This window comes from Nycticebus coucang, chromosome 9, assembly GCF_027406575.1.
Source record: "Nycticebus coucang isolate mNycCou1 chromosome 9, mNycCou1.pri, whole genome shotgun sequence".
NCBI classification, from domain to species: domain Eukaryota; kingdom Metazoa; phylum Chordata; class Mammalia; order Primates; family Lorisidae; genus Nycticebus; species Nycticebus coucang.
This window is the reverse complement of record NC_069788.1, coordinates 53133473-53147464: the sequence shown is the minus strand read 5'-3', so window position 1 is coordinate 53147464 and position 13992 is coordinate 53133473. Positions and strand designations below refer to the sequence as shown.

Sequence of the window (13992 nt, the reverse complement as noted above, 5' to 3'; positions counted from 1 at the left end):
CCCACTCCTTTGAGCCACAGGCGACACCCTTCTTTTTTTTTAAAGCTTTTTTTGTTTGTTTGTTTCCTGTAGAGAAAGAGTCTCATTGTATTACCCAAGCTGAGTATTGAACTCCTGGCCTCAAATGTTCCCTCCTTGGCCTCCCAGAATGCTAGGATCACATGCATGAACCACTGAGCCTGACCCAGAAAAAACTTTTTTAAAGTTCAGCACCTTGGCTGCTTATCTGTGTCAAAGTAACTTGGGTCCTGCAGATAAGAGATGGATATTTTATGCTTACTGCAAATTCAGAACCAGCCCTATCTGATTCAACTTCATGTAATAAACTAGTGAGTTGTTTTTTAGTTGCCATGAACACCGGGTTGAAGGTCATGTAGCCTGAGAATGCCCACATGAACCACAACTGCATCCATGAGTGGAACCTAACTGCTTGAGCCAAGGAATATTGACCAAATTCAGAAGCCAACACCTCATTGCATTATCCATCCAGTCCCATCGTGCCTCCCAGCACCACATTATTGCAAGATCCAATCACATCAAATCTTGTTACTTTCTTCCTACAAAACCCGGCCAGATACTGGCTCAGGAAGACAGATCTGATTATTATCAGTTGACTTGCAATAAATCCTTTCTCTTCTCAAAATTTGATGCCATAGTGTTAGTTTTTATGCAAGTCAGAGAGTGAATCTGTTGCTTACCCAGTAATATTACAGATATAATTTCAAGCAGCAAAGCTCCTAATAGATTTTAAATTAAAATAAAAACACACAAACAAGGACAGACTGATGGATGTACAGGGATGAACAGAGGGATGGATTGAAATAAAGTAATAAACAATCTAGGTGGTATATACATTGGTATTCACTGAAAATTCTCTCACCTTTGCTAATGTTTGAAAAGTCTCATGATAAACTGTTGGGGATAGGGAGGCAGGGAAGGTGCTTTTCTGCTGACAACAGAGATTAAAAGTACTATGGGACGAAACAAAATAAGAGTTTATTTTCCTGTCATATAAAATGAATTCAGGTAGTGGCAGTCCAGGGCTAGTCTGGCAGCTCAGGGATGCCTTCCATGCCCCAGCTCACTCTGTCTTCTTTCTCTATTGTCTCAGCATTTGGCTTCCTTGCTCAAGGTTGCCATGTTGGCACAAGACAGCTGCTGCACCTCCAGGTCCAAAGTCCATGTACTAGGTAAGAGGAAGAAGGAAGTAGGGAGAGAGTAAGTGTCTCCCAGCTGTTTGAGCCTCCCCTTGTAAAGATATCTGGGAAAAGCACAACCCTACCACTTTCAGCTGCAAACCATTAACTCAAGCGTAGTGCCTTGACCTCTTCTATCTATGTCAGTGGTTCTCAACCTTCTTAATGCCGCAATGTATTAAAAAGGGGTCGTGACCCACAGGTTGAGAACCACTGATCTACGTGGTAGGAGAGAACATTGAAGTACACAAGAAAATTAAGCCTTATTAGTAAGAAAAATTGGGAAAAAAGATATCACACAAGTGACAAGCCGCTTAACCACAGAGCCTAAATTCAAACTGTTGTAATACAGTTTCATTAGCCTAGGTCATATCTAAGTTGGGGGGCTTCAATAACTGTGTCACTGTTTTGCAAACCAAATAAAGTGTCTTGGCAAGTCTTAGGCTACAGTGAGAATGAGTTTGTCCCACAGACCTCTTATAACATTCACAGCCTATGGAAAGTCTAACTGCAGAGACTACATAAATCACGGCAGAGTGAGAAACAAATACAAGTGAAAATAGAATGCAGCAGAACAAGGAGCTGAGAGGTAATGAACATGCTCAGAAACATCAGCAATAAGAATTTCCTGAAAAATGTAAAACATTCCAAACACCAATGATTCAGGGACAAGAAAATTATATTATTTTGTAATGGATCCTAGACCTGGATGACAGGAGTGCTTAAAAAGATGCAGAGTGTCTGGTTTTCTTTCTGTTTCTACTTGTATTAGGCTCTACCATTAAGAGATCATCCTGCATTTATCCATCTACGTGCGAGCTGATGTTAGTAACCTATCACGGTAGTATTTTAATTAATGCACATCCTCCTCTATTCACACATTAAAATCTTTCTATTTTTTCACTTCATTCTGATGACATTTTTGTAACAATATTAAAAACATAAGACAGACCAGGCGCAGTGGCTCACGCCTGTAATCCCAGCACTGTGGAAGGCTGAGGAGGGAGAATTGCTTGAATTCAGGAGTTACAGACTTCCCTGAGCGAGACGGAGCCCTCCACTCCTAAAAAAATGAAAAACCCAGCTGGACGCTTCGGGGAGCACCTGTCCCAGCAGCTTCCTGCGACTGAGGCAGCTGAATGCCCACAGCCCCAGTCTGAGGTTGCAGTGAGCTATGATGCTATTGCGCTCTGCTCGGGGCATCTGGTGGGACTCTGTCTCAACAACAGGAACAAAAGCAAAGAAAAATAAAACATAAACATGGAAATAAAAAAAAAGACAGGTTAATATGAAGAAATACTTGGGTACATACATACACAACAATGATTCAAATAGGTAAACACAGAGAAACCAAAACACTACGGGAAGTTGGACTAGAATTTTTCTGCAACACGTATGATTCAATGTACTTTCAGTTTTCATTCTGAACTTCCCCAGTGGTTTCTGCCCAGCAACTGATGAGAAATAACACCTCGGAGCCAATCAAAAAATTAATTCTGCTAAAGAGGGACTTGGTTGCTGTTTCATTGTAAGCAAAGGACCTCTCTTTTCCTTCATTTTCTTTTCTTCCAGATCAGAAACTATTAATCATACAAAGGATGAAGAACTTTTAATCGCCTTTATTCTGTGGGCTGTGATTTTCAGAATACCAAGAGGTATGTGAAGGAAACTGATTAGAGTCAGGGCTACAGGGCCTGGAAGAAGAGGGGCTGAAACGCTTGAGAGCTTGAGAGTGGGCATGTCGGGAAGTACATGGACAAAGGGTTGAGGAACTTGTGTGTGTGTGTGTGTGTGTGTGTGTGTGTGTGTGTGTGTGTGTGTGTGTGTGTGTGTGTGTGTGTGTGTGTGTGTGTGTTCGTTCCTGCGGGCTAAGGAGGCAGAAGTAGTGGAAACTATGGGGACCTCCAGAGGTTGGGATTTGGTTGATCAAAAGGTAGGTAACCTCAAGGAAGAAATATTCCAACCACATTTTCTTAAGCATGTTATCAATGTCAGAAAGGGACAAAGGACACTTAGAGTAGTTCTGGCCGTGTCAAGGCATCTATTCTAAGACATTCTAAAAAGAAACATGCCCTAAAGGTTTCTATATAAATGTGTGCATCTCAGAAGTAGTTATTATATAGAAAAATCTTAACCAATGTACATATACAACAGGTAGGGAATGATTAAATAATGAGTGGTTTAGCGATAAAAGAAATTTCTGTGCAGCCATGAGGAATCATATTTTTAATGAACAGTAATTATTTAAAATTTGAACTTCATTGGATTCGTATATTTCACTTTCTTTGGTGTCCTTTACGGATAGTATCTGCTGTTTTTTTCCCCCCAATTCTTCATTTCCCCAAAACTGAAAGTGAGCTTTCCACTGGCTGCAAGCTATTACCTTGTATGAATAGACCATTATTTAATCATTTTCTTATTTTAGATATTTAAATTGTGTATATATTTAGCCATTGTAGACTTTACTATTTTAAACATCCTGAAACACGAATCTTTGCATTATTCCATGATTTCTTTTTCTTCAATACTAATTGCTACATGTGGAATTTGGGGGTCAAAAAATACAGTATTTTTCAGGCCTTTGCTATATACATATGGCTAGAAGATTTCCAGACATATTTTCTTTTCCACTAGCAAACTATGTGATTATCACTACAGATAACTGAAAATTTTATTCTTTTATATGTTTCTTCATTTTCAAAATTTTGAATAATCATGAAAAAAATAAATATCCTAAGAAAAATGAAGACTAAGTTCTCATTCTGAAGACAGTACAGAAATTGCTAGGTCAGAAACTAACAATAATAATAGCGATGATAATACCCCTCTCCGGTAGCATAAAGAAGAATTTTGAGGAGCAGAACATTTAGTAAAAGGCAATGCTTATTGTGAGGGTGGGTGCAGAGATCCCAGGCCAGTATGGAAGACAGTTACCTTCACAATTACTGTCCCTCGCCTTCTCCTTATCCCTCCCCAGTTGCTCCTGCAAACTTTGTTTTCAGAGACAATTCCTAGACTCATGTATCCCCAGAAGCAGGTACTGTGACTGTGGGACTCATGATCCTTTGTTTCTGGGGAAACCACTGAGGAGTTGGTATTTACTGAGCACCTAATAAATTCTGCTGATTAAAATTACTCATAAAATAATTGTTAAGTAATACATGACATTTTAAAAGTTCAAAGTATTAATATAGTTTTAAAAGTAATGAGAACAAAAGGCCAAAGTGTGCCTTCACTCATTAAACCTCCAATCTTCAGGTTAGCATGCATCTTTTATACCTTCTTGAGCTATTTACATGGACTAGTATGTACAGATCTATAGCTTTGTTTTAGTTTTTAGACAGAATCATTAGTACAGGTTTACAATGTACTTTCTGATTATATCGTATATCTCAGTTATCCATGTTAGTGACAGTAAATCACTTAACTGCTGTGTTAAATCCCTGCACAGGAATGAACCCTGTCCTTCCAACCAGTCTCCAGTGAGTCTCTGTTGGCTATGACTTTTTTTTTTTTTTTTTTTGTAGAGACAGAGTTTCACTTTATCGCCCTCGGTAGAGTGCTGTGGCGTCACACAGCTCACAGCAACCTCCAACTCCGGGACCTAGGCGATTCTCCTGCCTCAGCCTCCCGAGTAGCTGGGACTACAGGCGCCCGCCACAACGCCCGGCTTTTTTTTTGTTGCAGTTTGGCCGGGGCCGGGTTTGAACCCACCACCCTCGGTATATGGGGCCAGCACCCTGCTCACTGAGCCACAGGGGCCACCCGGCTATGACATTTATACTTTAAAAAAATAATGATTCAGGCTCAGCGCACATAACTCAGTGGTTAGGGCACCAGGTTCAAACCCAGCCCTGGCCTGCTAAACAGCAATGACAACTCAAAAAAAAAAAAAAAAAAAATAGCCAGGCATTGTGGCAGGCTCCTGTAGTCCCAGCTACTTGGGAGGCTGAGGCAAGAGAATCGCTTAAGCCCAAGAGTTTGAGGTTGCTGTGAGCTGTGATGCCACAGCACTCTACCAAGGGTGACATAGTGAGACTACTTCCAACAAAAAAAAAAGTGAGACTCTGAAGAAAAATAAAAATATAAAAAATAAAAAAATATCCATTCAGTATCACCCTCACTTATGTTTTCTCTGCATCTATACAGGTACTTTGCTGCACTAGATATCAGGAATTGGAATTGCTGGGCCAACTGTGCATACTCTAAAGGTCATTTTTCACAATATTTTATAAGTGTCTAAAGTTCAGACAAAGTTTTATTATATGACCAAAATCACCTCTTTTTTTTTAATTTTATAAACCCTTTGTTTTCCTTCTCATTGAAAAATATCATTTTTCAAATACACTTTTTGTTGGCTTTTACAGTATCTATTGCTGAACAATAAAATCTTATTGAATGTAAATCATAAACCAAGGTCTGAAAAAAATGGTCAGCTATCCTATGTCCTTGAACAGGAAGATAGCATGATATAAATGTCCTTTTCCTTAAATTTAATCTATGATTTAATGCAATTCCAATTAGATGAGTTTAGATGAGTCAAACATTTTATTTTATTTTTACATTTCGATAAAACTTTATATATGAACACAAATTTGACTTTTATAGAATTTTCATAAGTATATTATTACATATTATATAACATAATTATATTAATATAATGTTATATGATAATGTAAAATAGTATAATATTTTGGGTCATGAAATATAATTCTTCTGATTTGTTTTCAACCATTTAAAAAAGGAAACACCAGGGCGGCGCCTGTGGCTCAGTCGGTAAGGCGCTGGCCCCATATACCGAGGGTGGCGGGTTCAAACCCGGCCCTGGCCAAACTGCAAAAAAAACAAAAAATAGCCGGGCGTTGTGGCGGGCACCTGTAGTCCCAGCTACTCGAGGGCCTGAGGCAAGAGAATCGCTTAAGCCCATGAGTTTGAGGTTGCTGTGAGCTGTGTGAGGCCACGGCACTCTACCGATGGCCATAAAGTGAGACTCTGTCTCTACAAAAAAAAAAAGAAAACACCATTTTTTGTGTGTGTGTTTCATTTTTATTTTTTTTCACAATTATACTCATTTCTTTTTTTTTTTTTTTTTTGTAGAGACAGAGTCTCACTTTATGGCCCTTGGTAAAGTGCCGTGGCCTCACACAGCTCACAGCAACCTCCAACTCCTGGGCTTAAGCGATTCTCTTGCCTCAGCCTCCCAAGTAGCTGGGACTACAGGCGCCTACCACAACGCCCGGCTATTTTTTGGTTGCAGTTTGGCCAGGGCTGGGTTTGAACCCGCCATCCTTGGTATATGGGGCCGGCACCTTACTGACTGAGCCACAGGCGCCGCCCTATACTCATTTCTTAACAGTTTTGAAATGTACCAATGCCTACCTACCTACCACATTAGGTGAAGATCACCTCTTTTTGATGCTGATTCCTAACATGGTGGGCCCAGCTCATTTGGAGTGGTCAGTAAATATTAGTTAAATGATTCAATGCAGGGGAAAAAAGAAAAGATAGGTGAGATCTAGTCTTTGATGACTAGTCTTATGAAGAACAAGTGGTGGGTTCAGCCCCTGACTGACTCCACAGCCTCCACCAGAGAGTCTGCCTAGATCCTATTCACACTCTGGCTATGATTTGACCATGCTGATGGCTGAGAGTTGAGGCCTAGAGGAGTCCACAGAGTTGTACATCCTCAAGTGGCAGACACAATGGAACCAGAGAACCCAGTTAATTAATTGGGTCCCGCATTAATCAGAAGATGATGATGGAGGCTTGGATCTGGCCAAGCAGGGGAAGTTTAGAGAGAAGATAGTTTTCTAAAATTTTCAGGCAGTAAAGGATTTCCTGATGGGATAACAAGTGTGTATTTATCATATACATGTTTTTAGGGGTGATTTTCCATGTTTGAACTTAAAGGTTAAGAGACTCTAGGGCAGACATTGTTGGCAGAGTTAAGATCTTCTTGGGTCACCACACTTGAGATAGCCCTGGGGCAGTGGAGGTTTCCATATGGAATCCAATAGCTCCTTCCAGGACACAGTGTCTGCATCATCCCTCTGGTGTCTCCTGACACACAGCACAGATGAAAATGGCGAGTGACCTGGCTTTCCTTCTGCTTGACTTCCTCGTCTGCCTCGTCCTAATCCAGCTGCTCGCTCCTTGCTCAGGTGAGTATGATTCTGTTTTTATGTGTGTGAAGCAGACAATTACCTAGATCCTTTGAGTTTCTCCTATACCTGGTAGTTTCATCCCAAACTGAAGTTTCACATGCCATGAAGAGACAAATGATGCCTCTGTTAGGATTGTGTTCCTCTCTAGATTCTTAATGCCTCACCTTCCCTGCCTGAGAAGAACCCTCACTCTGATGGCTTTATGGCCAACACCCTCTGATGGAGATTCCCCCACTTTGCTGACCAGCTCACTTTGCTGTACATGGACCCCCTGGGCCCATCCTGGCCAGGGTAGGTGAAGACGCTGATCTGCCCTGTCACCTGTCCCCGACAATGAGTGCAGAGACCATGGAGCTGAGGTGGGTGAGATCCAGCCTTAGGCAGGTAGTGAACGTGTATGCCAATGGAAAGGAAGTGGAAGACAAACAGACTCCAGAGTATCGAGGGAGAACTTCCATTCTACAAGATGACATCACTGCAGGGAAGGCTGTTCTCCGAATACACAACGTCACAGCCTCTGACAGTGGAAACTACCTGTGTTATTTCCACGATGGCAACTTCTATGAAAAGGCCATGGTGGAGCTGAAGATAGCAGGTGAGCCCTGGGTTTTGCTCTTAGTCATTCCTTAGTGGAACCTGGGGTAAGAATTCCTGCCTGAAATCCAGTGCAGGGCACTCCTGGCTGGCCCCTAGGAATTGCCTGCACTGTCTTTGGCCTAAGCTGCTCTAAGACCCTTGACAAAGGCATGTTTTCCCTCAGGATAAATTCCTCCTAGACCGAACATGCTCAAGTAAACACTCCCATTTTAGACCCAGACCCCAGGTGTCTAAGAAGGGAAGCAAAGGATAAGAAATTGTCTCTTCAGTGACACATACACAGTTGCTTTGGTTTACTTGTGTACCAAATGGCTTCTGTGGCCTTACCAGATGTTGGCTACTATGGGCCCTGGGAGGCTGAGTGTAGGGGCTATATCTGCTGCTAAGGTTCTCCAGCCAGTGGCCCCCAGAAGCGCACCTACAGTCAAAGCAGCAGTGTTTATTACTTTCTGCAGCAGGGAAGACACTCACCACAGAGAACTGTGGGATGTCTAAGGTGTTGGAGAAGACTTAGTATAGAATTTGGACTTGGGTTAGGGGATGTGGGGGAGGGCATTCAAAAGTGTGTCACTGATCTGGAGTAGATGTTGCCAGGAAGTCGAGAGAAGGGATTAATCCTGTGAGTGGGAACCTTAATAAATAAGGAAACTAGGGCCAGACTAAAGCTTTAATTAGTAAAAGGACAGTAGTCCCTCACTGCCAATGTGAGGGGTTTGGCCCTTGATGTGGTATGGACAATGATCATCTTTCTCTCTGTTCAGAGATAGCTCCCACACCTCCTCTCTTTGTGTTTAGGGTAAGTGGTAATAGCCCCACTGTTTCTGGCCTTTGGGTACTGCACTAGCTCAGGACCACACTGATGCAAACAGCTCCTGAGTAAAACCCTCAATGAATTTTCTAACATGAGCCTGTCATTGATTCCTGTAGAGATCCTCCCTGATGCTGGAGGCTCCAAAGAATTCAGACTGATTTATCTTCCACAGCAATGGGTACTGATCTTCACATGGAAATGAAGGGTTATAAGGATGGAGGGATCCACCTGCAGTGCACATCCACTGGCTGGTACCCCCAGCCCCAAGTGCAGTGGAGAGATGCCAGAGGGGACATCCTTCCGACTTTGGCAGCACCTGTGGTTGCTGACAGAGCGGGCCTGTATGCAGTGGCAGCATCTGTGATCATGAGAAGAAGTTCTGGGGAGGAGGCATCCTGTACCATCAGAAATTCCCTCCTCCAGCAGGAGAAGACAGCCAGGATTTCCATCGCAGGTCAGTACCCTTCTGACTCTCAGGCAAGCTGAACTGTGGCCATATAGCCACATATGTGAGTCTCTGCTGTGAGTAGAAGGCCTGAAGCAAGGACCTGGTGCCTTCTCCTCACTTTAGGGAGCTTGTCTTCACCATAACACTGTTCATACCACAAATATTTACTTAACATATTCTGTCTACCATAACCTGTGACAGGTTAAAAGAACTGGGGAGAAAAGTTTAGGATAAGATTCTTATCCAAAGTCAAATTTCAAAATGAGAAAGAACACACATATTTCCAACTCATATCCCAGAGAATGAATCAATTTGTTTGATACATAAGGAGATTTTTAAAAATCTAATAACAATTTACGAAACCTGAATTATTAGTTTATGGAAAAGACGTAACACACAAAAGAATGCTCATTCTCACTCATTAGAGATGTATGTATTAAAATATTTTTCACTTTTTAAAATTTCAAGAAATATAGGCAGTACAAAAATGGGTTTTTAAAACATGGATGGATTGCATAGTAAAAGTAGGGACTTTAGTGTACTTGTCACTGGAATAGTATACATTGGACCAGATAGGTTGCTATACTCTCTTGCCAGAGACCAAGAGAGAAGTGGCAGCAGAATTAAGCCAACTCAAGATCAGGAATTCATGGACTGTGAAGGAGGCTCAAAGGAATCACCTAGATTGACCTGCCAAAGCATGTTGCTTCTTCACTCAGCAAAAAGAGATTTTTGATGAGAAAAAGCTAAAAAAAAAAAAAAAAATCCCAGAGAATTGAGTTGGATGTTACTTTCTCATCCAACAGCTTCACCCACCAACTAATGCTTCTGGAATATTCTTTAAAATGGATTCTGGACACAGTGGCTAATGAGAGTTAAAGCACCTTAAATCTTGGATAATTCCATCTAGGACTATGCTGCTGTTGGGAAGGGACAGAAGTGGCAGCATCAGATATGGCTTCTCATTTTTTATTGGAAGAAATATGGTTCAGGGTTTCTGAGGCAGCGTATGCCAGAAGAATTCAGCTAAGTTATGACTCTAACCCTACCAGCTGATGTAAACTAGAGGGACACTCAAGTGTTCAGAGCCAAAGAATATTCCATAGGCAATGAGATAGGTTAGCAGGAAGTCATTTCCTCCTGTGTGTGGCAAGTTAGATAGTGACAATCTGACCCAATCATTCTCTGTCATGGGAGGGATAAACAAAGAGAAAGGGTCATTTCAGCATAGTTCTTTATAGATCTAATTAATATACATGCAATAATTCCCTTTTTCTTTGCAATAAATCCAGTGAGTAAAGGCAATTTGGCTGTGTCTCTTCCTCTGAGCACCACCAGACATAAACTCCTTCCAGGTTAGGCCCAGACATGTTGACACACAGAAAAACCATTTCTACTCCACCCTGTTCAAACTCCAAATTGCTGACTCCTGGAATCAATGAACATAGTGCAACAGTTGTATAAACGGCTCATGTCCAGGACTGTGTAAATATTAACCAGTACATTTACCTCAAGAGAACAAGTTTCACAGAACACACAATAGAAATGATACCGGAACCCCCAAAGAACCAAGTTTTTCTAGTTTCCTGAAGTAGGAGAGTAGAATGTTAAAACTTCTTTCTTAGCATTGCTATTTCTGTATTTCAGAGATGTTAGTACCTTGTGTTTCCATTATCATTAAATTCAAATAATGTTTTAACTTTTGTTTATTTTTATTTATTTTTAAGAATTTTTTTTAAATTTCCATCTTCCTTTTCTCTTTGATTCATAGATCATTCAGCAGCAGGTTCTTTAATTTCCATATATCTGAATAATTTTAAAAGTTCTTTTTGGAATTGATCTCTAGTTTTAGTCCATTGTAGTCTGAGATGTGGTATGATTTCTATTTTTAAAAATTTGCTGAAACTTGTTTTGAGGCCTAACATACGGTCTATCTTAGACAATGTTTCAAGTGCGCTTGACAAGGATGCATTTTCTACAGTTTTTGGGTAAAATCTTCTGTAAATATTTATTAGTCTATTTGTTCTAGTGTCTCATTTAAGTCCAGTTTCTTTGTTGATTTCTTGTTCAATTATCTGTGTAGTTCTGTCTTGGAGTATTGAAGTCCTCCACTGTTATTAAGGTGCTGTTTATTTCTTTACTTATTTTGTCATCTGGGAGCTCCAATGTTAGGTGCATATATGTTTAGGAAGTTATATCTTATTGTTGAATTGGTTCCTTTATCAGTATGTAATGACCATCTTGTCTTTTTTTACTTTCCCCCATTTTTGACTAGGTTAATTTAAAAGTCTTGTCTTCAAACTCTGAAATTCTTTATTCTTTTGGTTTGGTCTGTCCTTAAGACTTTCCATCATATTTTGAAATTCTCTAAATGTCTCTTCCATTTTCAGAAATTCTGTTGTATTTGTGGTTAAAATATCTATCTTTTTAGTGAATTTTTCATTCATGTTCTGAATTACTATTTTCTTGGTGTGTTGTGTTGATCTTCACTATTCTTATCAATCCCCTTGAGCTTGCTTGCAATCCATACTTTGAATCCCAGATCTAACAGTTCAAAAATTCCCTTTTGTTTGGGGTCCATTGTTAGAGAGCTAGAGTGACCTTTTGAGGGTGTCAAAAAAGCCTGCTTTTTCATATTGCCAGAGTTCTTCTGCTGATTCCTTCTCATCTGGAACTTCTTTCCTCAGCTCAAAACAGAGAGCTTTGCTTCACATGTTCTCTGCTGGGAACTCTGTGGCTCAGTGTAGAGAGGAGAGGTACCACTGCCTTTCAGCTCATGCCAGTGGCTGTCCACCATGAAGTTGCTGGCAATTTGGATCAGTTGGACCTCAGATCCCAGGGTGAGTGTTAGGGTGCCAGCAGTGGTGGACTACATTAGGAAATCTCCAGTTCCCAGCCCCTGGATGGTATACTTGAGTCCTGGGGTACCAGAGGGAGACTAGGCTGGCAAACTTGCCCTTAAACCTCCCTGATTTCAGGCATTGGCTGTTATAATGAGAGATGGGGGTGCTCTCCTGTTCCAGAAAAATGCACAGGCAGGAGAAGGGCAGATGACCTGTGACCCTGCCTGTGCAGGAGAGGTGGGACTCTTATTATAGGATGTATAGGCAGGCAGCTATGGGATCCAGAAAATACTCACCCATCTCTTTCTCTTAGTGACAGCAGTTTCTGCCTCCAAAGTGCCCAGGTTCCCAGCTGTCACCCTGATCTAGCTTAAGCAGAGGTGATAAACGCAGGTCAACCCACACTATGCCAGGCTACCAGACTGTGGGCTGAGGTTAAAATGCTCCTGTGGGGAAGGTGTGATTGTGCCAATGACTTGCCTCCAGGCAAAGTTGGTTTCTCCCAGAAGAGGCAGGCATTTCAGAGGGAGGATTGTTAGCTTCACCTTTTCTCAGCGGAGGTGCAGGCTTTTGTCCCTTGAGGCACAGAGAAGCACTTGCTGTGCCTTTTTGGAAGGAAAGGAGTGAGCCCCAAATTGCTCTTTCAGAGGTAGGGAGCCTCCCCCAAGTACCTTGGCTTAATTATCCCCCTGTGGAGCCCTTGCTGGTCGCAACCAAACTGAAATTGCCACAGTTGCCTAAGCGGTGGGCAGGGGAAGGTAAAAAGAGGAGAAGGCTCTGAATGGATAAGGGAGAGTTAGTGCCCTGGTCCTCTTTGTATGCAGAAGTTTCTCCCTGAGGTTAGCAGGCCCCAGGCTAGGCAAGTTGCCCTGAACTCTCTCCTTGCCCACTTTTGGTGCTTTCCATCACTTCCTTGCTGGGTGCTAGCATTCTCCCTTAGATGATCAGCTCCAAATGTGAGAATCTGCTTACTATTCTGGTGCCTCTCTCTGGAGGAGGCACATGCTACCCACATCTCATCAACCATCTTGATCCTTCTCCTTTTACTTATGATATTGGCCCAAAACGAAGCAAAACTGAGGAAACTAATAATGTATTTTGATCACAGGGGTGCAGGAAGGCTATAAATCTCAGGCATTACCTGGTATAATTTATTGTTTTCCTGGTATACATAAGCACAACCTCTCTTGGGGTCTCTAAAGCAATATCTATCCCAACTCCACAATGATTGACCCAAAAGTCCACTTCTGGGAATTTATTTGAGGGGTAAGATTGTGTTGGTATGAGATGATTCATGTAAAACATCATTTCTTACAGTACTAATTATGGTTACACAAGGTTAGAAAGTACACAGATGTTTACTGATGGGGAACTTCCATACAAGGAAAGATGACACAGCTGTGAAAGGAAAATGATCATTCTATACCAGTGGTTCTCAACCTTCCTAATGCCGCAACCCTTTAATACAGTTCCTCATGTTGTGGTGACCCCCAACCATAAAATTATTTTTGTGGTACTTCATAACTGTAATTTTGCTACTGTTATGAATCATAATGTAAATATCTGATACGCAGGATGTATTTAGGCGACCCCTGTGAAAGGGTCATTTGACCCCCAAAGGGGTCATGACCCACAGGTTGAGAACTGCTGTCTATACCAACATGGAAAGATGTCCCAGATACACTCTACCCAGAGAGGAAGAATTCACAACAGTGTGTATAGAATACCATCTGTAGGCTTGACGCCTGGAACACAGTGGTTACGGCGCCAGCCACATGCACCAAGGCTGGTGGGTTTGAACCTGGCCTGGGCCAGCTAAACAACAATGACAACTGCAACAAAAAAATAGCCAGGCGTTGTGGCCCATGCCTATAGTCCCAGCTACTTGACAGGCTGAGGCAAGAGAATCGCTTAAGCCTAAGAGTTTGAGGTT

The 13992-nt window shown here is 41.7% G+C and overlaps 1 protein-coding gene across 3 annotated transcripts in view; it reads left to right on the top strand.

The window, feature by feature from the left end:
• The window catches only part of LOC128593492 (butyrophilin subfamily 3 member A1-like), a 45600-nt gene that overhangs the window by 24961 nt on the left and 6647 nt on the right, over positions 1-13992 (top strand). For all 3 annotated transcript variants that reach the window (XM_053601527.1, XM_053601525.1, XM_053601526.1), the window contains exons 2-4: positions 7268-7357; positions 7608-7955; positions 8941-9222. In XM_053601527.1, the coding sequence (XP_053457502.1) occupies positions 7268-7357; positions 7608-7955; positions 8941-9222 (720 nt within the window). The remainder of the gene's footprint in view (positions 1-7267; positions 7358-7607; positions 7956-8940; positions 9223-13992) is intronic.